General features: G+C 42.2%; 5 protein-coding genes, 1 long non-coding RNA gene and 2 other non-coding genes across 9 annotated transcripts; 7 read left to right on the plus strand and 1 right to left on the minus strand.

Annotated features, from left to right (window-relative positions):
• The first annotated feature begins 407 nt into the window (after positions 1-407).
• Positions 408-8,530, plus strand: LOC143012863 (nascent polypeptide-associated complex subunit alpha). Of its 2 annotated transcripts, XM_076166192.1 has the most exons (9): positions 408-498; positions 1,104-1,178; positions 3,102-3,827; positions 7,097-7,182; positions 7,425-7,502; positions 7,587-7,733; positions 7,849-7,977; positions 8,063-8,185; positions 8,408-8,530. In XM_076166192.1, exons 2-9 carry the CDS (start codon positions 1,109-1,111, stop codon positions 8,420-8,422), a joined length of 1,374 nt encoding a protein of 457 aa, XP_076022307.1. In that variant the 5' UTR covers positions 408-498; positions 1,104-1,108; the 3' UTR covers positions 8,423-8,530. The 2 variants fall into 2 exon arrangements, with proteins under 2 accessions (XP_076022307.1, XP_076022308.1); XM_076166193.1 differs by lacking the exon at positions 3,102-3,827 and having other exon boundaries at positions 412-498.
• Positions 3,834-7,125, plus strand: LOC143012862 (uncharacterized). Its single transcript, XM_076166191.1, has one exon. It carries the CDS (start codon positions 4,541-4,543, stop codon positions 6,668-6,670), a length of 2,130 nt encoding a protein of 709 aa, XP_076022306.1. The 5' UTR covers positions 3,834-4,540; the 3' UTR covers positions 6,671-7,125.
• On the plus strand, positions 7,244-7,317 carry LOC143013571 (small nucleolar RNA SNORD59). The gene has a single exon (XR_012965153.1). It is a non-coding gene; the product is annotated as a small nucleolar RNA SNORD59 (small nucleolar RNA).
• On the plus strand, positions 8,267-8,341 carry LOC143013573 (small nucleolar RNA SNORD59). The gene has a single exon (XR_012965154.1). It is a non-coding gene; the product is annotated as a small nucleolar RNA SNORD59 (small nucleolar RNA).
• Positions 8,531-9,528: 998 nt separating the features above from the next.
• Positions 9,529-12,687, plus strand: LOC143013428 (heat shock 70 kDa protein 1-like). The gene is made up of 2 exons (XM_076167051.1): positions 9,529-9,645; positions 10,130-12,687. The coding sequence occupies exon 2, from the start codon at positions 10,149-10,151 to the stop codon at positions 12,066-12,068; it is 1,920 nt and encodes a 639-aa protein (XP_076023166.1). The 5' UTR covers positions 9,529-9,645; positions 10,130-10,148; the 3' UTR covers positions 12,069-12,687.
• LOC143013429 (uncharacterized) lies at positions 11,927-18,359 on the minus strand. The gene is made up of 2 exons (XR_012965136.1): positions 18,210-18,359; positions 11,927-12,120 (listed from the first exon to the last, which is right to left on the minus strand). It is a non-coding gene; the product is annotated as an uncharacterized LOC143013429 (long non-coding RNA).
• Positions 15,586-18,347, plus strand: LOC143013427 (heat shock 70 kDa protein 1). Its single transcript, XM_076167050.1, has 2 exons — positions 15,586-15,727; positions 16,217-18,347. The coding sequence occupies exon 2, from the start codon at positions 16,236-16,238 to the stop codon at positions 18,153-18,155; it is 1,920 nt and encodes a 639-aa protein (XP_076023165.1). The 5' UTR covers positions 15,586-15,727; positions 16,217-16,235; the 3' UTR covers positions 18,156-18,347.
• Positions 18,360-19,570: 1,211 nt separating the features above from the next.
• On the plus strand, positions 19,571-23,302 carry LOC143013343 (prostaglandin E synthase 3-like). The gene is made up of 8 exons (XM_076166926.1): positions 19,571-19,736; positions 20,944-21,057; positions 21,141-21,210; positions 21,313-21,411; positions 21,549-21,638; positions 21,924-21,980; positions 22,167-22,194; positions 22,311-23,302. Coding segments are annotated over exons 1-8 (480 nt in total). The 5' UTR covers positions 19,571-19,734; the 3' UTR covers positions 22,331-23,302.
• Positions 23,303-23,983: the final 681 nt, after the last annotated feature.

Here is a 23,983-nt window from a genome sequence, read left to right on the forward strand (position 1 = left end):
GTCATCTGAGAATAGGATATAAAATGATGTGATAAACCAGACTATGTGGTTGCACTTGATGCTATTTTACTGTAAGTTTGCGTGTTGGATGGCCCGGGTATTCTATATCACGTCACTCTATGACCCTATCAAATTGACAATTTAGTTGGAGTGTTTTTGGAAATACAGGGAGCAGTCACATTTTTCTCCAAATCCCACACAAATAAGTAAACAGTGCCCTCTACAGGCGGGAGGCATAATCTACATTGCACAGTACGTCACTTGTTTAATATAATGCGTAATGTGTTCATTGGCGGTTTTTCTATTGCGTTATTCCTAGTTCGTGTCACTCCATACACAATGACATTTTTATTTTGATGTCCAACCAAATAAATATTGTATAATTTGTTGCGTAAAATCACCCGGAAGAAGTAACTGCAATCCTGAACCGGATATTACCGTGCAACCGGGGTCAGAAGCTCTCTCTCACAGCCATCTTGGATATAGCGTATCGAGTCGGTAAGTGTCTCCGCGTACAATCCGTCTTCATCTAGCTGTTTATTACACATTAACGTGCGTACCAGATATTTCATTCGTTTAATTAAAGTGCCTGCTTAACATAGATGCCACCATTATTATTCTGCCTCACATATATCCAGTGATGTAGTCGCAAGTGTCCCGTCGATAACTGGCTCAAAATGGGGGAACATGATGATACAAGTCCAGTAGCAATCAGGCAGATGCTTGTCAGGGCAATAGTGAAATGTCACAAATGTGTAAAATTGTTTAATGTAACAACTGAGAAGCCTCCTAGAACCAAAGAGTTAACACTATAGAACTTTGATAGGCTCGGTTATTCTGTGTTTTGCCCCCTGCTCAGCTTGTCTACCAGTAGCAAAGTGAGCTAGCCCAGTGTGTTCTCCATTGGCGAGCACCGAGCTAAAGCATGGGCTCCTCACCTGCTCTTGGTCAGGACAACTACAGGGATTCGAACTTTTGATTCTAATCGATTGTGACATTGGTCATAGGTAGTTAGTTAAAAGTCGCTAACCCATCTGCCTCAATAACAGAGAAGATATAGATCTTAATTTATAATTTTAACTTGTCTTCATCTTTCCCCTCAGCAACCATGCCTGGCGAAGCCACAGAAACTGTCCCTGTCACTGAGCAGGAGATGCAGCAACCACAAGTGGAGACTGGTTAGTAAATTAACTTAATCATGCATGCTGTGCTTTATTTTGAAGGGCGACTCCACAGATTTACACCCATCAGATGTGTTTTATTGGTCACATCATCATGTGAAGATGCGTCAACAAAGGGTAACAATAAGTTTTGAAAGATTAAAGGCATTCCTACATGCTGTGGTGGTTGAGTTCTGATACTTTGAATGAGTGTAAAATCAGGGAGTCGCTCTTTGAATGTCGGTGCCAATGGGGTCCTGGAACTCAACAAACCAGTTAGCTGTGTCTCTGTTAGGGGGCCAGCCCTTCTTATCCTGGGATTACTTTTTTTTTTTTTTACAACCCAGAGTATGTCGTAGCTTTGGCTGCTGGCCAAATCTTTCATGCAGCATTTGTCAACTAGTAGTCAGAAAATATAGTTTTAACCCAACAAGATGATGTGTATGTAGATCTTAATCACACATCTGAATTGAAAAGAAACATTACAATGTTGTAAACTCAGCTGTTGGGGACATTCTCCGCCTGGTAAATGAGTCATATGTGGGCAGTGTCCTGCTGATAAATTGAGCTGTTTGACTCCTGGAGCAGCAGAAGTGCCTCAATGCTCCATCTTGGTTTTGGTCAGCTGGCCAGGCACTGAGTAGATGTGACAGGTGATGCTATTTCAGCTGTCTTCTGCCACAACCTTTGTATAGAATGTTTCTAAATAATTGGATTTTAAGCACAGTTTGTCAATAACAGGCCAGGCTGGCTGGGGTGGTGGATTTTTATTTTTTTTGTTAGTTGAAAAGTTAACTCGGCTATGCAGAAATGCACTCATGATGTCAGATGGTTTGTTAGGGTAATCCAGGACCCTGTCTTATTTACACAAACTCACAATGACCTGTGGTGATTTATATTGACAACTGGGTTTAGCACGCAATGCATGGTAACATGTGGTTTCCTAGTACACAGTAAAGGGCATTGAAAGGCTACTGGCTTTAGAATAAAGTTTCAACTGAGAGTTAAGACTAAAATCCATGTGTTTCACTTAATATGCAACTTGTGTGACTGCATGCACCTTTATGTAGTGCTGACAGCATTGCAAGGTCTTGGAGACTAACCTTCAGTAGCTTAAGACTGTGACAAACTTATATATTCAACTCACAAAGGAAGTATTGACATTTGTGTATATAAATGGTTCCATTTTATTTGAACTAAACTATTTATGAAATATATATATATATATTTGATAACTCAATACTTAATTAAGGGTGTGCAATCTACATTGCAGAATAGTCATTGTGTCATTTTTCAGTATAAAATCCTTGTAAAGTGGAATGTCAGTTTTTTTGTCAAACATGAACAAAATTCAGAAGTGAAAATGCCAAATTTCAAGCAGAAAGATCAATCTGCCAAAATACAGGGAGTGTTTATGTAACTTGGTTACATACATTCTGTAAATGTTTTATTGTGTTAGGAACCCTCCCGGTGTTGCACAGAGCACAACTTTCACTTTTGACTGCTACTTTAACGCACTGGGTCGTAATACAAGAGTTGGTAGTGGTTTAAACTTGGTAGAACTGAACAGAAATCCCTTGGTGTCTACCAATATGGACGATGACCAAAGTATTTCATCTTATTTTACACGGATTATGTTGTCTTTGGGCCAAAGGAGATCTTCCAGCATTCATCTCACAGGTGGACACTGCATGGACATGGGATATGGGCACATTTTCTTTTTCAGTGCACAACTAATCCACTCTACTTTACACTGGCCATCAAGAGTCAGTTCATCTCTAAACTTCACAAACTCATCACTTCTGTGCACGTGCGGAGCACTGTTTCCACTGTAAGTTTATATACTTTATGCACTTAAGTCTGCGTTGAGCAAGTAAAAAATCCTCTTCACTCTGCTGTGACTGCCATCCCCCGTTACTCCTGTCGCTCTTCCTTCATCAGCTGCAGAAGTGTTGAATTCCTCCACTCCCCCTGACATGACTACTCCTGTAGTGAAAGAGGCAACCCCACTGGAGAGTCCTGTGCCTCCAGAAACCTCTTCAGCTGCTCAAGTGCCAGACACCCAACCATTACCAGAAGAAGCTGATATTCAGGCCACTGGTGATGAACCAGTTGATGTAGTTGCAGCCCAAGAAATCACGGAGAAAAGTGAAGTAGCTTTGGAGCAGATTCCTGTCTCCCTGGAAGTGGCTGCTGTTGACATGCCAGTCACTGAAGAATGTGTGCCATCTGCTGAGGCCCCTGTTTCTGTGTCAGTGGGGCCACATGATCAAGAAACAGAAGCTCCTAATCAAGATGCGCTGAGTCAGGAGTCAGTTGTTTCTGCTGAAGTACCAGCCAGCGAGGTTCAGCACATTTCTGCTGAAACAGTGTGTAGTGTAGATGAGGCAGTAACAGTGGCTCAAGAAATTTGTGGTGATCCAGAACCACCTCTTGCTCAAGAGCTCTGTGTAGATAATGTAGATGAGATAGTGAGCAATGCACAAGAGTCTGCAGTCCAAGGCCAGATTGAGCTTTGCCCAGATGAAGGTTGTCAAGAACATGTTGATTTGGCTACACAAAATGATCATGTTGCGGAGAGGGAAGCCATCATACGCCTGTCCAAGGACATCCACTCCCAGGGGGAATCTAAACGTGAAGATCCACTTTCCACCCGACACCCGTCAGGTGGGTTCTCACCAAATAAGATGGAGCCTCAAACTCCCCGCCCGCAGTTTTTGTATTACTTGGGTTTGGCAAACATAATTAAAGGGTGACAAAGTGGAAGAGTTCTATGCTCTCTGTATATACAGTATGGCAATTGATACTTTGGTTAAATGTTATAGGATAATGTCAACAGTGACACGGCCACAATACCACTTCATTAGAAACAGCTGGTGGTTAACGCTGAATGGACTTATAGAGACATTTAGCGTTACTCTTAGATATTTAATACTAGTTATGAAATACAATTAATTTTCGTAGAGAAAGTCTTAAATTAAATCATAATGTATTTTGATTTATTGGAAGAAATCATGACATTCACTCTTTGCCCAACTCAAACAAATTAAACGGAACTGTCATCCCACGTACTGACATTCAATTTATATTAAACTAAATGTACATTTCAAACTGAAAAATAGGCATTCTACCTTAGCTGGAGGGAAATGTATATTTTAAATAGGGTGTCATTAACTTAAGCTGAGCTCTGATCTGCCGTATTGCTTCATAATGCATGTGAATGTAAGTAAATGCGAATGACCTTGTGTCCAATGTGCGTCCTTGCAACAAATACATGGGTGTTTTACTGTGTGGAAGAAGTACTTGGCATGCATTGTGAGTGGATTTTTGCACCAAACTCAAGTTAGGTAGGTGTGGTCTTTTTCCTAACCTCAAGAAAGATGACGGCATCTTGGTTTGATCATTTAACCCAAACAAATGAAGTCTCGACTTTCCCCTTAAAAATTCAAGATCTCCTTTTCTGTGTAGCCACACCTCCTGCCCCAGCTACACCTCAACAACCTAAGGCAGCTCCTGCTGCTGCTAAACCCAAAGGCAAAGAAGCCAAGGGCTCTGCCCCAAAAGCTGTCCCTGGCAGAAGAAAACGCTCATCAATGTCTGCCTCTTCCTCCTCTCCAACCTCCCCAAAGTCTACCCCCACCTCTGCCCCCCTCTCCCCTGTCCAATCGCCCTTGGCATCCTCACCTGGCTGCTCTGCCAGCCATGGTAACCGCACTACCCCAAAAGTTGTCAAAGCTAGTAAACAGGCAAAACCCATGAAAGGAGAGGGATTTGTGTCAGCCCCTACCCCTGCAGAGTGCATGGTTACTCGAGGAAACGAGAAGCCAATAGAGGCTAAGCCCAGGCTAGTTACGGCTGAAGCTAAGCCTGTTCAAGCTGAGCCTGTGAAGACCTCACCAGCTGCTTTTAAAGTTACCTCAAAACCTGCTGTACCAGCCCCAGTTTCATTTTCTGGCACCCTTGCTTCCAGTCCTCCCAAAGTAGCCGAAGTTAAGGCTGCTTTACCTAAAGCTGCTCCTGTTATTGCAGCTTTAGATGATCTCCCTCCTCTGATCCCACATGAGAAACCAGTTAAAATGCCAGTTTTTGTTCCCCCTGTTGCCAAACCTGCTCCACTTGAACCCCCTAAGCCTGTTGCAGAGGCCAAAGCTGCTCAGGTTGAAGCTCCTAAGCCTGTTGCAGAGGCCAAAGCTGCTCAGGTTGAAGCTCCTAAGCCTGTTGTAGAGGCCAAAGCTGCTCCGGTTGAAGCTCCTAAGCCTGTTGCAGAGGCCAAACCCGCTCCAGTTGAGGCTCCTAAGCCTGTTGCAGAGGCCAAACCCGCTCCGGTTGAGGCTCCTAAGCCTGTTGCAGAGGCCGAACCCGCTCCAGTTGAAGCTCCTAAGCCTGTTGCAGAGGCCAAACCCGCTCCAGTTGAAGCCTCTAAGCCTGTTGCGGAGGCCAAACCTGCTCCGGTTGAAGCTCCTAAGCCTGTTGCAGAGGCCAAAGCTGCTCCGGTTGAAGCTCCCAAGCCTGTTGCAGAGGCCAAACCCGCTCCAGTTGAAGCCCCTAAGCCTGTTGCAGAGGCCAAACCCGCTCCAGTTGAGGCTCCTAAGCCTGTTGCAGAGTCCAAAGCTGTTCCAGTTGAAGCCCCTAAGCCTGTTGCAGAGGCCAAACCCGCTCCAGTTGAGGCTCCCAGGCCTGTTGCAGAGGCCAAACCCGCTCCAGTTGAGGCTCCCAAGCCTGTTGCAGAGGCCAAACCCGCTCCAGTTGAAGCTCCCAAGCCTGTCGAAGATGCCAAACCTGCTCCAGTTGAAGCTCCCAAGCCTGTTGCAGATGCCAAACCCGCTCCAGTTGAGGCTCCCAAGCCTGTTGCAGAGGCCAAACCTGCTCCAGTTGAGGCTCCCAAGCCTGTTGCAGAGGCCAAACCTGCTCCAGTTGAAGCTCCTAAGCCTGTCGAAGATGCTAAACCCGTTCACATCGAAGCTCCTAAGCCGGTCGAAGATCCTAAACCCGTTCACATCGAAGCGCCCAGGCCCGTCGAAGATGCTAAACCCGTTCACGTCGAAGCTCCCAAGCATGTCGAAGATGCTAAACCCGTTCATGTTGAAGCTCCCAAGCATGTCGAAGATGCAAAACCTGCGCCTGTTGAAGCTCCCAAGCCACTTGCAGAGGCCAAACCGGCTCCGGTTGTGGCTGCTAAGCCAGCCCCTGAAAAAGATGCTGTGCCACTCACTGATCCAAAACCCACCCCTGTCGAGCCTGTGTCAGTCCCAGCTCCCCGTAAACTCACATTTGCAGAGGCAGTAGCAAAGCCTGCCCCTGTTAAACCTGAGGTTGAGGTCATCAGTCAAACACCAGTTGAGCCTATCTCACCGCCCAAACCTGTCCCCACACCTGCTAAAGTGGAGCCTGTGATCAAGAACGACAAGGGTATTTTCTACTTTCTTCCCTGTGTGCAATTTGCTTTTCCAGTTCAGATGCTTAGATATCATACTAGCTCTTTTAAAGGGTCTCTTAACTTTGGAAAATGACCCCTGTATCCACTTGGAATGGTTTCAGTAGGGAACATATATTCTACAATATTTTTTGCTGTTCTGGTGCAACGTCGCCTAATGGCAAGGTATATGGAGCAGAAAGGTAATTCAATAAGTGAGAAGTGACACATTGCATATTGAGAACATCTCCATCTCTGTATTAATCCAATTCAGCACAACACCACTTGCTGGACTTCTGACTTCTAAACGTGTTGCTGTCATCATGCGTATGTGAGGCGGGGAGATTAGTTAACCTACATCACATCCTTTTTTTTTTTTTAAATTCTCCACATTTTGGGCAATTTCTCGTTAATGATTTAACCAGTTTTTACTTCCCAGGTTTAGAGCTATTGAAGAAGGAGTCCATGAATGATTGCTGGTATGCTGTGACTAAATGTCTTTGTGTGTGTGTGGTTTCTGTAGGATCTGGCACTGAGTCGGACAGTGATGAGTCTGTCCCTGACCTGGAGGAACAGGACTCTACACAGGCACAGACACAGCAGGCACAGGTGAGTTCAATCTGGTTTGACAGGTATGGACCTGGGAGGCTCAATAAGTTAGGTCTTTGACTCTTCGGTGATGATCGTTACAGTGACTTTCGTTCTTCTGAGTCTACTGAAGCCAAACTTTCTGTACTGAGAAGAGATATTATCAGTATTAGCTTACAACTATTTTAGTTCATGTTCCAATTAGCAAATTGCCTGCCTTTCATTTGTGTTTGCATATAAACTTGACAAACGTTTTCCTACAGCTTGCAGCAGCTGCGGAAATAGATGAGGAACCAGTAAGCAAAGCCAAACAGAGCCGTAGTGAAAAGAAGGCGCGAAAGGTAATAATCCAACTCTTACAATTTACATTAGAGATGATCAAAAGTAACCACTGAAAAATATAAATACCTTCCTTCTGTCTGCAGGCAATGTCAAAGCTTGGACTCAGGCAGGTAACGGGGGTCACCAGGGTCACCATCCGCAAGTCAAAGAACATCTTGTTCGTCATTACCAAACCAGACGTCTACAAGAGCCCTGCATCAGACACCTACATCGTCTTTGGTGAAGCGAAGGTATGTAACTACTTGAGTGAGATTTGGGTACAGCAGCATGTCCTTCAACCAGACAGTTGTCACTGCCATAGGATACAGAACTTAATATTCTCTGCCTTCTTTATCTGCACTCCAGATCGAAGATCTTTCCCAGCAGGCTCAGCTGGCTGCTGCAGAAAAATTCAAGGTTCAGGGAGAGGCTGTTTCAAACATCCAGGAAAACACACAGACGCCAACAGTACAGGAGGAGAGCGAAGAGGAAGAGGTAAGGTCCTTCTCTGTCAGGTGAAGAGAAATTAAGGAGTTTGTTCAATGTGACACTAAAAATCCCCACCCTTGTTTTTGAATAGGTTGATGAGACCGGGGTTGAGGTCAAAGACATCGAGCTCGTCATGTCACAAGCCAACGTGTCGCGGGCGAAGGCTGTACGCGCCCTGAAAAATAACAACAATGACATTGTCAATGCCATCATGGTAAGATTTCCAAATCCTGTCAGAATATGGATTGATATTAATTTAAATAAATTGACTCACATGTCTGGAAAAAAATATAACTCTTCAGTGATGATTGATACAGTGACTTTCGTTCTTCTGAGCTTTACTGAAGCCAAACTTTCTGTCCTGAGAAGAGAGAAACTACTTAATAGTGATCAACTTGAGTTATGCATAAGCTAATTATTTCTTTTTCTTTTGCAGGAGTTGACAATGTAATGGGACACTGGCAGCAAAGGGGTGAAGAAAGGTTGCTGATTTAATCTAAGCTTGTTTATACAATTTATACCCAAGATGGAAATAAAGTTGTGGCTTGAAAAAATGTAATTGTCTTGGTATTTGCTTCTTTCGTCACTGAACACAAAGCAATTTTCATTGTGGTCAAGGAGCAGAGTACAGTGGGTATTAATACATTATGTAAGCTACTACGTAAACTCTGACTATTGAAATTAACTAACTAAATTAGATTAATCCATGTTCACTGTAATGACAGTTATTAGTTTACCAGGTCCTCATGTACAATCCGGTGCAAATACTGTGCCCTGACACTGAATGTACCTTTTCAGCTGATAGTAGCTGACCCTTAGAGAATGAAAGCCAGTTTGGGGGTAGTTTATCAGTAAAATTGAGTACGATTACACTTAAGGCAAATGCCAATCCCAATAACATTCAGATTCAGTCTGCATGTCTACATGTTTGGAGAAATGCTATTGAGTCTTGCAATATAAACTAAATGTGTCTCAACTGGGATTAAAATATGTAGACTGGATATGACTCACTCATATTTTGTTTTAATACATTATAATGTTGAATATTTACATTTTTAAAACTAAGGCATGAGTGAAACCTCTGGAATGTTGTAAAACAAATGCCACATTATGTTCAGAAGGTGCGGGATTCTGGATAGGGTTACAATTACGAATTACATTACTAACTACACTATTAGTTACATTAATATATGAAATCACATTGGGATTTTATTTTCAATGATTTGTTCGTTACAGCTGACCGAACAGGAATTATTTGTCGTTGAACTTAATCTTCTGAATCATCAGTGATTCACCATGTTTCCGATCTGAACCTCTCCGGCTTTGGCTCCGCTACTCCAGAAACTTCTAGAACTTTCTGACTTTGAAGCTGTCGCTGATCGCGGCTTTCACAATAAGACAAATGGCACGCCATCTTCAGTTATCTTGAGTAATCTAAAACGATTTTATTTTGAATGTACCAGAAGTTGCGTGTGCTTTTCACAGTGACTCGTCGGCTTGACCTGAGAACCGTCTGGAAACAGCCAGAGACGCTGTGATAAGAATATAAGAAGCTGAGTGGCGCAAACCGAAACAGAATCGGATAGACGCGCAGTAATAGATCCACAGAAGAGGAGGAAGAAGAACAAGACTGAAGAAGCTTTTCTCAGCGAGGCTGATTCATCTGAAAGCACAGTAAGTCTATTCTTCACCTATAGGTTAAAGTTTAGTCCATTTGATCAGTTGTGATCATAGATGCTCTTCCAGTGTTTTCCTTAATCCCTAATTTACTATAAGCAGTGATGTAGTGGCACTTCTTTTTCCATATTTCATCATCAATAAAAACGTCTAAATGAAATGGTTAACTATGCAACACTAAATACCAAAACAAATGTTAAGTCAAAAGAACATTGTTGCTTCCAACAGTGTTAGATTTTAAAACACGCTGACGAATAGTGATGTCATCAAACTAGCAAAAATTACTGCATTGATGTCACCCGAACTAACAAAGTCACATCAGTGAAAGTTATATATAACTTATTATAAGTGGCACAGCTCAGGGTCTTTGGAACTGTGACTTTGAATATTTGGTAAATAAATGTGTTTCCCATGTTGTGAGTCTGTATATGTGTTGTTACATATGTAATAGTTGTTAAACCTGCCATTATCTTTCCCACAGATAATCATCTCCAGTGAACATGACTGCTGGTAAAGGTGTAGCTATTGGAATTGACCTGGGCACCACCTACTCTTGTGTGGGGGTTTTTCTGCATGGAAAAGTAGAAATCATTGCCAACGACCAGGGCAACAGGACCACCCCCAGCTATGTGGCTTTCACCGACACAGAGAGACTCATTGGGGACGCTGCCAAGAACCAGGTGGCTTTGAACCCCATCAACACTGTGTTTGATGCCAAACGACTGATTGGAAGAAAGTTTGATGATGCGGTGGTGCAGGCCGATATGAAGCACTGGCCCTTCAGCGTGGTCGCAGATGGAGGAAAGCCCAAAATTAAAGTGGAATACAAAGGGGAGGAAAAATCCTTCTCCCCTGAAGAGATTTCCTCCATGGTCCTGGTAAAAATGAAGGAGATCGCTGAGGCCTACCTTGGACAGAAGGTGAGCAATGCAGTCATCACAGTCCCGGCCTACTTCAATGACTCACAGCGGCAGGCTACCAAAGATGCAGGCGTCATCGCAGGACTGAATGTCCTGAGGATCATCAATGAGCCAACAGCAGCAGCCATTGCATACGGTCTGGACAAAAGCAAATCAGCAGAGTGCAATGTCCTGATCTTTGACCTGGGTGGGGGCACCTTTGATGTGTCTATCCTGACTATTGATGATGGTATCTTTGAAGTCAAATCCACAGCAGGAGATACTCACCTGGGTGGAGAAGACTTTGACAATCGAATGGTCAACCACTTTGTAGAGGAGTTCAAGAGGAAGCACAAGAAAGACATCAGCCCTAACAAGAGAGCCTTGAGGAGGCTGCGTACAGCTTGTGAAAGGGCCAAGAGAACCTTGTCCTCCAGCACTCAGGCCAACATCGAGATTGATTCTCTGTTTGAGGGCACTGACTTCTACACCTCCATCACCAGGGCTCGCTTTGAAGAGATGTGCTCTGACCTGTTCAGGGGAACCTTAGAGCCTGTGGAGAAATCCCTGAGGGACGCCAAAATGGACAAGTCACACATCCATGACGTCGTTCTTGTTGGGGGATCCACCCGCATCCCAAAAATCCAGAAACTCCTGCAGGATTTCTTTAATGGCAGAGAACTGAACAAGAGCATCAACCCTGATGAGGCGGTGGCCTATGGTGCAGCTGTCCAGGCGGCCATTCTGACAGGCGACACCTCAGGCAACGTCCAGGACCTGCTACTGCTGGATGTGGCGCCTCTGTCTCTGGGCATTGAGACGGCCGGAGGAGTCATGACATCCCTGATTAAACGCAATACCACCATCCCCACTAAACAAACCCAGACCTTCAGCACATATTCTGACAACCAGTCTGGGGTCCTCATCCAGGTGTATGAAGGGGAAAGAGCAATGACCAAGGACAATAATCTGCTGGGCAAGTTCGAGCTGTCTGGAATCCCTCCTGTTCCACGGGGGGTCCCTCAGATTGAGGTCACCTTCGACATTGATGCCAACGGCATTTTGAACGTCACTGCAGTGGATAAAAGCACCGGTAAAGTAAACAAGATCACCATTACCAACGATAAGGGCCGGCTCAGCAAAGAAGAGATAGACAGCATGGTGCAGGATGCTGACAAGTACAAAGCTGAGGATGACATTCAGAGGGACAAGGTTGCTGCTAAGAACTCCCTGGAGTCCTACGCTTTCAATATCAAAAGCAGCGTGCAGGATGAGAGCATGAAGGTCAAACTTAGTGAGGAGGACAAGAAGAAAGTGATTGAGAAGTGTGATCAGACCATTGCCTGGTTAGAGAACAACCAGCTGGCTGAGAAGGAAGAGTTCCAACACCAGCACAAAGAGCTGGAGAGTGTGTGTAACCCCATCATCAGCAAGTTGTATCAGGGAGGAATGCCTCCAGGCAGCTGTGGAGAGCAGGCGAGAGCCAGCACTCAGGGCCCAACCATTGAGGAGGTGGACTAAAGTGGCCCTTGATATAAACTCTCACTACACTGGTTTAGAATACAACTGTAACCTCATTCCACATTCTCTAATTGTTCCATTATTATTATCAAAAGCTCTTACCTATGTGTTTCAAATGCTGACACACCTTTAAACTTATGTTAGATTAGCTCTAAATGATTCCAGAAGGCTTTCAAAATTCAGTAACATGCAAACACAAATGCGAGATAATAGTGGGTCATCCTGGATCTATCTGCTGGTTAGAAATTGCTTAATACGATGGTGAAGTGCTGAGAGGACTTCTACTGAAGCTGCTGCTCATTGTCTTTATGTGGACAGTATGAAATTACTCAGAGATAAAGAATAACATGATGTTTGTTGTCCTAAATATTCCTATTTGTTTATACACAGCACAGTTGTTTCTTATGAACTGGGTTCTGCTAATTTTCTGTCCTTAGAGGCGAGAAACTCTTCACCAGTGACCAAGTTTATTCATGCATAAGCTCATTTAATTTTCCTTTGCAGGAGTTCTGACAATGTAACGGCTCATTGGCAGCAAAAGTGTGACGTAAATGTTGTTGATTTAATCTAAGCAATTTACATCTGAGATGAAATAAAGTTGTTTCTTGAAAGAATTCAAGCAAGTTGGTATTTTCTCTTTTTTTATGTAGGGCATTTTGCATTGTTGTCAAGGCAGGGGAACAACGGTTGTAACTGACTGAGCTGACTATAAAGGTAAAAACTAATATCTATATATCCAGCTACTGTTACGACTGTTATTAGTCTATTAAGCACACCTGTACAATCTAATACAAATACAGTGGCCCGACATTGAAAGTACCATTTCCTCATCTGATTAGAAACTGAAAGGTATGTTGGGGTTGTTTATCAATAACATTTAGTATTGTAATGGCACCCCATCTCCGCTCCTCTTCACTGTAAATGTAGTACTTCTTGGGGTTTCGTCTGACAAATGGCATCTGTTACATTCACGCTGAGTCTACTTTACTTTCCTTAAAAAAAAATTATTAGAAAACAGCACAATTACAAAACACAAAACAGTTAAACATACTGTCAAAAAATGTGTTGCTTCCCACACAGTTTGACTCTAAAGCCACAATAAACAATAGCGGCGTCACCAGAACTAACAAGTTTTAACATTGACGTCACATCAATAAATGACTAAATTGTGCTTCCTAGAATAATTATTACTTACCATCTAGTTCATATTTGGCTCCTACAAGTGTAGTTACACTTTCAATTCAAGGTGAAAGGGCTTTGGAGCCTATTCCACTTGGATGACAATAAGATTAAGTCTTATCGACATGTATGGATAAATGCTGTTAAGCCTTGTAATATGAGCTGAATGTGTTTAAACTGGGAGAAAAACATGAGCCGCCATCTGTTTTACTTCAACGTAATGTCTATAGCAGGTGTCGCCAACACGTCGCTCACGAGCTACCACTAGCTCGCGACCTGGTTCTGAGTAGCTCGCAAAAGGTTCAAAGAATATGTACATTTGATAACACAACGTCACTTGGTAAAGCTGTTTAAATTTTTTATCCAATCAAATTCACAAACATTTCGCCCCCCTTTGTCACAAAACGATTATAAACCAATCAGCTGTCAGTCCAACACATGATGCTGCCGTCATGTTTGGTTACGTGACACCGTAACATTCGGCTAGCAAGCGCACGCTGGATTTGACAATGATAAAAAGGCAATAAATAAAGGAATTCGTGAGGAATCAAAAAAAATGTACTAATGCAAATGTCAAGTGTGTGCTTGTCTAATTTGCGGTGCGAACGCATCTGTGGAGCGCCACCTCACCAAAGTCCACAGCAACTTTTCACCGGACTTTCCGGCTGCTAGCAGGGTGTGATGTGTCTTTCGCGAACAGGCCGGCTCAAAAAGCCGGCTCTTTTAGGGGAACGATGGGAGCCGGCTCCGATCCGAGAGCCCTTTTTATTTTTTCTGCAACTCAATACAAGACAAAATGATATGATGGTTTTCTCCGTGCCATGAACATGGGCAAGACTAAATGGAAAAAAAGCAGCATTTGGATGCATTTTAATAATTGTGACAACATAAAGGCAGAATGAAGCCGTCACGTCGAGCAGGGTCCACAAAAAACCTTCACAGACATGAGAACTGTGCATCTAAAAGTCCAGTTGGAAGAAAAAAGAATCTCCACCAAGGCTCTCAATCCAGTGTATGTTCTTCCAAACAGGAAAACACTCTGAAGAAAACTGTATGACAGTATGACAGAGAACGAGCTTCAATGAAAGAACATTTCAGAACTACTTTAATTCCTCATGAAAATGGTACCACACTCTCTGTCGTCTCACTAACACCAGAACAGACTGAATGCATGTGAAGTACAGATGATATGGGAACTACAGGGAATTCCCTGAATTACAGAGAATGTGAAGAGAAATTGTGACAGTGATATGTGGACAGACATAAAATGTGAAATATGAAAGGTATAGTATTGGTAACATAGTAAAATAAGTAACTAATAATATAAAGAAAATAATAACGTTGTTTTGCTTTCTATGAGATGAATATGATGTGAATGTATTAGTGTGAGCTTGACACTGAAAATGTATACAGAAAATAAACAAGCTTGTGTTGCTGAATTGAAGTGTTGGATATCAACATTTTGTAAATGTTCACACAAAAGACGCTTATTCAGCTGGTTTGGGTGGAGAATCAGCCATGTGGATAAATGTTACTAATAATGTAAAACATGAGTAGGCTGTGGAGGCAGCGGCTGTTGTGTGATGTACTGAGAAACAATGCATGATTAACCTATTTTTCATGTCTTCAATGTCTGACATGTTTGGCTGAAGTAGGATGTGGCTAATGTAATAGTTTTCATGGTTCCCCAGTTGTATTACTTACTTTTGTGCACTTTTTAGCCAAAAAAACAATGGCACTAATAACTTTGTAGTTCAAGCACAACACATTTGACACCACAACGTGCTATTTATAGTTTAAAAGTCCTTGATTGAATATATTACACATGTATTCATCTTGAATATTTAAATGAAAAATAAAGTGAGGTGAAATATACTCTTGAATTCTGACATTTTTTAATAGAAATAATAACACAATGTGTCCTGAAGAAGGTTTAGAATTCGTTTGGAATAGATCTAAAATCCGTATAACTTTATTCTTCAAAAATGAATTCTCTACAGCTCACAGAGGCGAAATTATTTCCACTTTAACTGAATCTTCTGAATCATCAATGAATCACCATGTTTCCGATCTGGACACCTCTGGGTTTGACTGCGTTACTCCAGTAACTTCTAGAACGCTCTGACGTGAGTGAAGATGTCGGTGAGCACGCAAACGCACCGAAACTGGTACGATTTGGCCTTCAAATTAAAATACATTTCTCTCCATCTTGCGCTGACGTAAATGTATGTTTGTAAAACATGCTTTTATTTTTTAAAGGTATTGCCGGAAATCACGCGCATTTTACGGTGACTCACTCGTTTGACCTGAGAACCGTCTGGAAACCGCTAGAAAGACGCTGTGAAAGAGTATAAGAAGCTGAGTGGAGCAGACAAAACTGAAACGAATCAACGTGTAGAAGGCACACAGAAGAGGAGAAGGAGGAAGACCGAGACACTGAAGAATCTTTAGTCAACGAGACTGATTCATCGGACAGCACAGTAAGTCCACTCTTCATTTATAAGTTAAGATTTGGTCCATTTTTCTTTATGATCTCTACTCGTTATAATAAGCAAAATAATTATTAATTATTATTGTTACTTCAGGGTAATTGGTGTATTATTGGTGTTATTAATTATATGGATTATGAATTATTAAACACCAAATTACAAAGTAAAAAATCTGTTACTTTAAACAGTGTCGATTTTAAAGCTACTTAACAAGTAAGTGAGCAATGGTGATGTCATCAAACTGGTAAACTTACAGCATTTATGTCATCCAAACTAAACGTTACAACAATGATGTCATCCAAACTAACAAAGTCACATCAGTGAAAGTTATATATTACTTATTATAAGTGGCACAGCTCAGGGTCTTTGGAACTGTGACTTTGAATATTTGGTAAATAAATGTGTTTCCCATGTTGTGAGTCTGTATATGTGTTGTTACATATGTAATAGTTGTTAAACCTGCCATTATCTTTCCCACAGATAATCATCTCCAGTGAACATGACTGCTGGTAAAGGTGTAGCTATTGGAATTGACCTGGGCACCACCTACTCTTGTGTGGGGGTTTTTCAGCATGGAAAAGTAGAAATCATTGCCAACGACCAGGGCAACAGGACCACCCCCAGCTATGTGGCTTTCACCGACACAGAGAGACTCATTGGGGACGCTGCCAAGAACCAGGTGGCTTTGAACCCCATCAACACTGTGTTTGATGCCAAACGACTGATTGGAAGAAAGTTTGATGATGCGGTGGTGCAGGCCGATATGAAGCACTGGCCCTTCAGCGTGGTCGCAGATGGAGGAAAGCCCAAAATTAAAGTGGAATACAAAGGGGAGGAAAAATCCTTCTCCCCTGAAGAGATTTCCTCCATGGTCCTGGTAAAAATGAAGGAGATCGCTGAGGCCTACCTTGGACAGAAGGTGAGCAATGCAGTCATCACAGTCCCGGCCTACTTCAATGACTCACAGCGGCAGGCTACCAAAGATGCAGGCGTCATCGCAGGACTGAATGTCCTGAGGATCATCAATGAGCCAACAGCAGCAGCCATTGCATACGGTCTGGACAAAAGCAAATCAGCAGAGCGCAATGTCCTGATCTTTGACCTGGGTGGGGGCACCTTTGATGTGTCTATCCTGACTATTGATGATGGTATCTTTGAAGTCAAATCCACAGCAGGAGATACTCACCTGGGTGGAGAAGACTTTGACAATCGAATGGTCAACCACTTTGTAGAGGAGTTCAAGAGGAAGCACAAGAAAGACATCAGCCCTAACAAGAGAGCCTTGAGGAGGCTGCGTACAGCTTGTGAAAGGGCCAAGAGAACCTTGTCCTCCAGCACTCAGGCCAACATCGAGATTGATTCTCTGTTTGAGGGCACCGACTTCTACACCTCCATCACCAGGGCTCGCTTTGAAGAGATGTGCTCTGACCTGTTCAGGGGAACCTTAGAGCCTGTTGAGAAATCCCTGAGGGACGCCAAAATGGACAAGTCACACATCCATGACGTCGTTCTTGTTGGGGGATCCACCCGCATTCCAAAAATCCAGAAACTCCTGCAGGATTTCTTTAATGGCAGAGAACTGAACAAGAGCATCAACCCTGATGAGGCGGTGGCCTATGGTGCAGCTGTCCAGGCGGCCATTCTGACAGGCGACACCTCAGGCAACGTCCAGGACCTGCTACTGCTGGATGTGGCGCCTCTGTCTCTGGGCATTGAGACGGCCGGAGGAGTCATGACATCCCTGATTAAACGCAATACCACCATCCCCACTAAACAAACCCAGACCTTCAGCACATATTCTGACAACCAGTCTGGGGTCCTCATCCAGGTGTATGAAGGGGAAAGAGCAATGACCAAGGACAATAATCTGCTGGGCAAGTTCGAGCTGTCTGGAATCCCTCCTGTTCCACGGGGGGTCCCTCAGATTGAGGTCACCTTCGACATTGATGCCAACGGCATTTTGAACGTCACTGCAGTGGATAAAAGCACCGGTAAAGTAAACAAGATCACCATTACCAACGATAAGGGCCGGCTCAGCAAAGAAGAGATAGACAGGATGGTGCAGGATGCTGACAAGTACAAAGCTGAGGATGACATTCAGAGGGACAAGGTTGCTGCTAAGAACTCCCTGGAGTCCTACGCTTTCAATATCAAAAGCAGCGTGCAGGATGAGAGTATGAAGGTCAAACTTAGTGAGGAGGACAAGAAGAAAGTGATTGAGAAGTGTGATCAGACCATTGTCTGGTTGGAGAACAACCAGCTTGCTGAAGAAGAAGAGTTCAAACACCAGCAGAAAGAGCTGGAGAGTGTGTGTAACCCCATCATCAGCAAGTTGTATCAGGGAGGAATGCCTCCAGGCAGCTGTGGAGAGCAGGCGAGAGCCAGCACTCAGGGCCCAACCATTGAGGAGGTGGACTAAAGTGGCCCTTGGTATAAACTCTCACTACACTGGTTTAGAATACAGCTGTACCACCTCATTCCACATTCTCTAATTTTTCCATTATGATTATTATTGTTGTTGTAGTATTAAATATCTAAAATGTGAAGAGAACTTCTTTGAATTTTTATTTTCCATTACTGTACCTTCTAATAAAGATAATGTATACCAAGATTTTCTGCCTGTTTGTGTTTTTGTAAATCTTGAGTTTTGAAATATTAAGTCAGCAAAAGGTTTTTTAGTTCTATAAAATCACTATGTGGTCCTGGCATTAATAAAACTATGTGCAGGGAACAAGTATTCAATGTCAAAGCACTTACCTGTGGGTTCAAGAGTTCACTGATCTTTAAAATATAATAGTTTTGTGTGCTTTCCCTCCAATATGAGCTGCAATTGATTCCAGAAGACTTGCTACTCTGTTGAGTTTGTATTTTGAATTTCAGAGTAATCTGAGATAATAGTGGGATTGGGACATCTGCTCTTTAGAAATTGGGCAGTACAATGGTGAGGAAGTGCAGAGAGGACTTCTACTGAAGCTGCTGCTTCTGTATGTGGACAGTAGGAAATTACTAAGAGATATACAATAAAATGATGTTAGTTGCTGTCTGAAATATTCTATACGTAGGTTGGGCAAATTTATGTTCACAACACATTCTTGTTTCTTTATACACAGAACAGTTGGTTCCCATGAGCTGGCTTCTACAAGGTCTTTCAGTGCACATGGTTCTAAGAATTGAGGACATAATTTCTTCAATATGGATTCCAGTTTAATGTTTAGAAATGACAGAACTCTTGGTTACCAGAAGACCACTAGGTGGAGACAAACACAATAGTTAAGGATTTGAACAACAAAGTTGCATTTTAATGTCCAGATATATACAGACAATATGGGAAAAATCTTAAAAGATTACATCTTGTTATTGTTTTTTCATTCTTATTTAATATTAATTGTCTTAAAATTGTGCTAAAAAGAGGAACATGGGAAATCTAAGAACCACTGCATATCAATGTGCCTCTTGTGTCATGTTTCAGCAACGAATTATGATGCATTTTTCACTAATATAATATAACATACTATAATAAAATAATGTTATTTACTATTTACAGTAATTTTTATGAAGATACGATAAGAATCCTTTATTCGTCCCACAACGGGGACGAATATATTAATTTTTGATTACCTAATATTTACAGGTTAAGAAACGATAAAACCTCCTTGACCGTCAACTTTAATCGTAAGCAAGAAGCTTATATAATATAACTTTATTATAACAAGCCTTAATATATGAGGCCATAGCGGTGGTCGGAGTCTAGTATGAAAGCAGACGGACACGCTGCCTCCTTCACGTCACCCGCAGCAGTCTAGAAACATCTACTACGCTCTTATTGCGTCACTACCGTTATTCTCATCCGCGGATACGCAAGAGGATCCGTAGTGCTGTCCGCAGAAGCTATTGGCGTACGGATAGGTTGCGCGTGAGCTTTCTTCATATTCCTGCTGTCGCATAATAAACAGAAATTCAGTTTATCTGTAAAGAAGAAACTCGTGGAAAATCCAGACATGTAAGTAGTGGAAGCCATGATATCTGGGCGCCATAGCGAAACCTGCGTAGCTAGCCAACATTAGCAGTCCAACAACATGCTTGGGCAAAGGCGGGAGTTTGGCCTTCTCGGTGAATTGTGACCTAGCTGGGAAACTTATGAAGTAATTGTAGCCTTATCCGCTGTTATGGTCGCCACACTAGACAATCGCTTTCATGTGAGCATACTGAACTCTTTGCTTGACGCCCAAACCCGGCTACGTTCGCCCGTAGCATGAGTCAGGTGCACCGCATGGCTCAAGCAGCGTTGAATGGCTAACGATGTTGTTAGCTCGCACAGCCGCGCCGCTCATTGAAACAGTTGTATCAGAGCTCCCAGCAGCATTGGCTTCACTAATTTAAATTAACCCAGAGTCGTATAAAGTGACCAGCTGAGGCGTCAGCTTGCTTCGTTTTAATGCTAAATGGCGACACAAAGCAAGTTTTTTTAATTAATAAATAGACTAGCTTCATTCACCGCCTCGGGTTGGGTCTCAATTATTTCTAAGAGGATTTGGGTTCGCTGGTGTCATACAGGCCGTAGATTAACAAAGAGGAATATTCGTCAATATAAGGGTGTAGAAAACGTGTATAATAATGACGTAATGGGGTCAAAACAAAACGAAGTGTAAGCGATTCTTTGTCACTATCACGCTAACGGGTCGTGTTGCGCCTCCTAACAGGTAGTGATGGAGGGAACACACGGAGACAAACCAGCCAATACGAATTCATTTGAACATAAAGACTAATTTGATCATTCATGATTTTCTTTATCTCGGGTGTAAATGGAGAGGTTATAGTTTGGCAGCTACTTTTGAATTTTGTTTGTTAAAGAGTTTGACAGGTTCACCGTCCTGCTGGTGTTGTTTAAAGATATGAAGTTGAAGATGAGTTGAATTGAGGCACCATGACATGGGATCAGGCTTTGTAACTGGATTCTGTGTGGGGAACCTGATCTATACGGTGGTGATGACGAGTAGGGTTGTACCTGGATATCAGCCTACCTGACACTGAGTGCTGGTTATGAATGTTAGAAGCTATAAAATGAAAAAAGGGTTGGCAAAGTAGACAAAAGTTGAAAATGGTTACTCATCTGTTCTGAATCATTCACCAATGTGTCCCTGAGATGAAAGTGGTTTTATATGATAATGAGGTGGTTGACCATTATTTTGTCTTTTGTCTCTTTACAGGCATCCAGCGACTGCCAAGTGGTACGACAGGAGGGACTCTGTGTTTATAGAGTTCTGTGTAGCAGATAGCAAAGATCTTAGGATCAACTTTGATAAAATAAAGTGTGGATTCAGGTATGTTGTGTTGTGTTATTCAGTTTCTTTTTCACCTCCATAAAAAGAACAGTTGTTTCAGTGTCGTTTCCCTTTTCCCTCAGTTGTCTTGGAGGAACTGACAATGTCAGACACGAGAACGAAATAGACCTTTTTGAAGCCATTGATGAAAATGTAAGTAACGTTGACTGTATTAATCACTAACCTGCTGTATATTTGTATGCATTGGCAGAATTGAGAGAAACTGACATCGTCCTGTGTTCCTCTTTACCACAGGAGTGCAAACATAAACGCACGGATCGCTCAGTGTTGTGCTATTTACGGAAAGCGCAGCCAGGGAAGGCATGGCCTAGGCTAACAAAAGAGAAGGCTAAGGTCAGTGTGAGATGGAAAGAGCACGGTGTGTCATGAAATCATTCTAGAAGAAGTATGAGACACAGTCCAATGTGGCAAAATGCCCCACTCAGCCATATTGAAATTGTGTACTGTGTTTGTTATTTTTTTTCCCACAGCCGAGTTGGCTTAGTGTTGACTTCAACAACTGGAAAGACTGGGAGGATGACTCAGATGAGGAGATGAACAACTTTGACCAATTCTCAGATGTAAGCACAAGGCATTTATGGGTGTCTGTATTTTTGCGGTGCTCTAAGTGCGATTATCGATTTTCAAATGTCAACATTAATCAGTCCAAGTCGACCGCACGTCCACTCAACAAACCAAAGTGAAATAAGTGTGATCATGTGGATTTGTATCTTCCAACCCTTTAAAGCGCTGTTATGAATGCTATTATGAAGCGATTGTACAGACTGATCACCCTGACACGATGACACAAATGGCGGCTCACCATTGGATCTGACTTCATGTGCCTTAATTTGGTGTCATTGCAGATGATGAACAACATGGGGGGCGAAGATGACCTAGCCGATGTAGAGGGTCCAGAGGATGTAAGAAGAATCTTTTCTGTGTTTTTTCATTAGAACGATGACACTCATTAATAACCACTGATCATACCACAGAAGTTTGCAGTGTTTATAAGACGTGAGGTCTGATGTTTTACATGGAAATGTTGGTGTAAGCTTGACTCGTCGTACGTCTAACCATCGTCTCACTTCCTCTTTCTCCCTTTTTAGGACGACTCTGCGGATAGCGATGACGAGAGTATGTGTGAATCAACATTTTCTAATAACCAATAACTGCTTATGTACGCGTGTCATTTGTGAACGGGTCCTTGATTAGCCGATTTAATCTTGTTCCCTGGTTTGCTTCACTTTCAGAAATGCCAGATTTGGAATAGAAAAAAGAAGACTGTGCCATTCATGACGAAAATGAAGAGCAGAGGGCAGCAGGAATCAGGAAAAAAAAACATAAAATTGAAGACAGTGATAAAATAATGTACATATGAGTGAGTAGCCATATTTAAGTCCATAGCCTCAGCTCTAAAGTCTTGATCGATCAGTCCACTGAAGGTTGATATGCATGGTATTGTACAGAGCAGCTATCTCCACTTCCATTTGCTGTACTGCACCTTTCGGGTATCATGATTTTCTGATTAATATTACAACTAAGCACACATTATTTGCTTTGAAAGGCTGTCGTCTTCAACTGAGCAATACATCTACGATTTAACAATTTGTTTTCCAAATGAATTGTGGTTTAAAAGGATTACACCCATCCACTTCCAATGTTTTGGTTTCAAGTTATCCAGTCCGTAATTTCATAAAGGGACGTCCATCAGAAAGTTAGATGCTTTTACTGATGGGGCTCCTTCCATGTGGCGTGTATTAGATATCCAGGAAGACATTCTTTGTTTCTGTAGTTTAGCCTTCCAGCTTACATGTTTCCCTTTACTACTTGTTTCTGTTGTATAATTGGAATATTCCGGAGGTCTCACTGAAGGACTTTGCATCTTCCCAGAGATCATCTGCTCAATTTAGTTCGACGTAATTAGTGTTTTAACAGTTTCTCTTTCCGTACCTGCTTAATATGCACACTCATGAGACTGCATAATCAATGTGAAATACTTTGCAGCAGAGGGTTGAATCTTTGGGCCTCAACATGTTTGTTGCTATCCTCCATGTTTGTTCTGTATGTTCATCTAGAGTAGATCCTCCCTTGTAAGGAAGGGAGTGTTGGAATATGGCGACATGTAATGACCAAATTATATTTGCACTGTCAATAAAATGTAAGGGGAGACAAGTAATGTTCAATTACAGTGGAAATTCTTTTTTTATTGTCTACATCTTTCTAATAAACTCTTTATGAATCATTTTATTGTGTCTTATTCATCGTAAAATTTGGAAAGGAATAGTATTACTATGATGGGGCCTGGGGGAGACGTGTATACATCTGTATGTACACAGGTGGATTGTAATGCCTGTAATTCTGTAGGTTTTATGTGAGTTCAGAGCACTTTAATTGTGGACACCGTAATTCATCATAGGATAAATTCACCTGTTAGGTGTGTGATGTCATGTCTGAAGGCTCAATAATACAAATGTTTATTACAGCTGTCATAAATATGAGAAAGACATATCTTATTTTCACTTTTTTTTTTTAAACTATAACTGTTGTCTTTGAGAAAGCTGCTTTTTTTAAATGGTCAAATCTCAGTGGCAGGGTGATTGGAAGCGTTTGCAATGAAAACTCGTAGGTGCTTTTTAGTAAAAGTAGCGTTACTTTGGTCATTTCAGTGTCTACCGGCGCAAGGACCCAGGAAGACTCGAGTCTGCCCAGCTAAGAGCATTACTTCCTCTTTAGGCCTGATTTCCTCACTGTCATTTCCGACAATAAACGAATGTGTGATAGTTGTTTCCTGTTATAAATCTCTTACACACTAAAATAAAAAGTTGCCTCCGTATGTATTTCGTCTTTTCCAGAAGTGTGTTTTGTATTCACAATATTCCCAAAAAAATAATTTTGTGTTTACAAAATACCGGAAACCACGGAT

Source organism: Genypterus blacodes, unplaced genomic scaffold (genome assembly GCF_046128005.1).
Source record: "Genypterus blacodes isolate CSIRO-AG114 ecotype Tasmania unplaced genomic scaffold, CSIRO-AGI_Gbla_v1 ptg000156l_1, whole genome shotgun sequence".
NCBI classification, from domain to species: domain Eukaryota; kingdom Metazoa; phylum Chordata; class Actinopteri; order Ophidiiformes; family Ophidiidae; genus Genypterus; species Genypterus blacodes.

What these genes read in the sequence shown, in the direction of transcription:
- LOC143012863 (XM_076166192.1), top strand. Translation starts at nt 1,109, where the DNA reads ATGCCTGGCGAAGCCACAGAAACTGTCCCTGTCACTGAGCAGGAGATG. An exon ending in TTCCACCCGACACCCGTCAG is followed by an intron (nt 3,828 to 7,096) that starts GTGGGTTCTCAC and finishes TGGTTTCTGTAG; the next exon opens with GATCTGGCACTGAGTCGGAC. An exon ending in AGGAGAGCGAAGAGGAAGAG is followed by an intron (nt 7,978 to 8,062) that starts GTAAGGTCCTTC and finishes GTTTTTGAATAG; the next exon opens with GTTGATGAGACCGGGGTTGA.
- LOC143012862 (XM_076166191.1), top strand. Translation starts at nt 4,541, where the DNA reads ATGACGGCATCTTGGTTTGATCATTTAACCCAAACAAATGAAGTCTCG.
- LOC143013428 (XM_076167051.1), top strand. Translation starts at nt 10,149, where the DNA reads ATGACTGCTGGTAAAGGTGTAGCTATTGGAATTGACCTGGGCACCACC.
- LOC143013427 (XM_076167050.1), top strand. Translation starts at nt 16,236, where the DNA reads ATGACTGCTGGTAAAGGTGTAGCTATTGGAATTGACCTGGGCACCACC.
- LOC143013343 (XM_076166926.1), top strand. An exon ending in AAAATAAAGTGTGGATTCAG is followed by an intron (nt 21,058 to 21,140) that starts GTATGTTGTGTT and finishes CTTTTCCCTCAG; the next exon opens with TTGTCTTGGAGGAACTGACA. An exon ending in TTGAAGCCATTGATGAAAAT is followed by an intron (nt 21,211 to 21,312) that starts GTAAGTAACGTT and finishes TCTTTACCACAG; the next exon opens with GAGTGCAAACATAAACGCAC.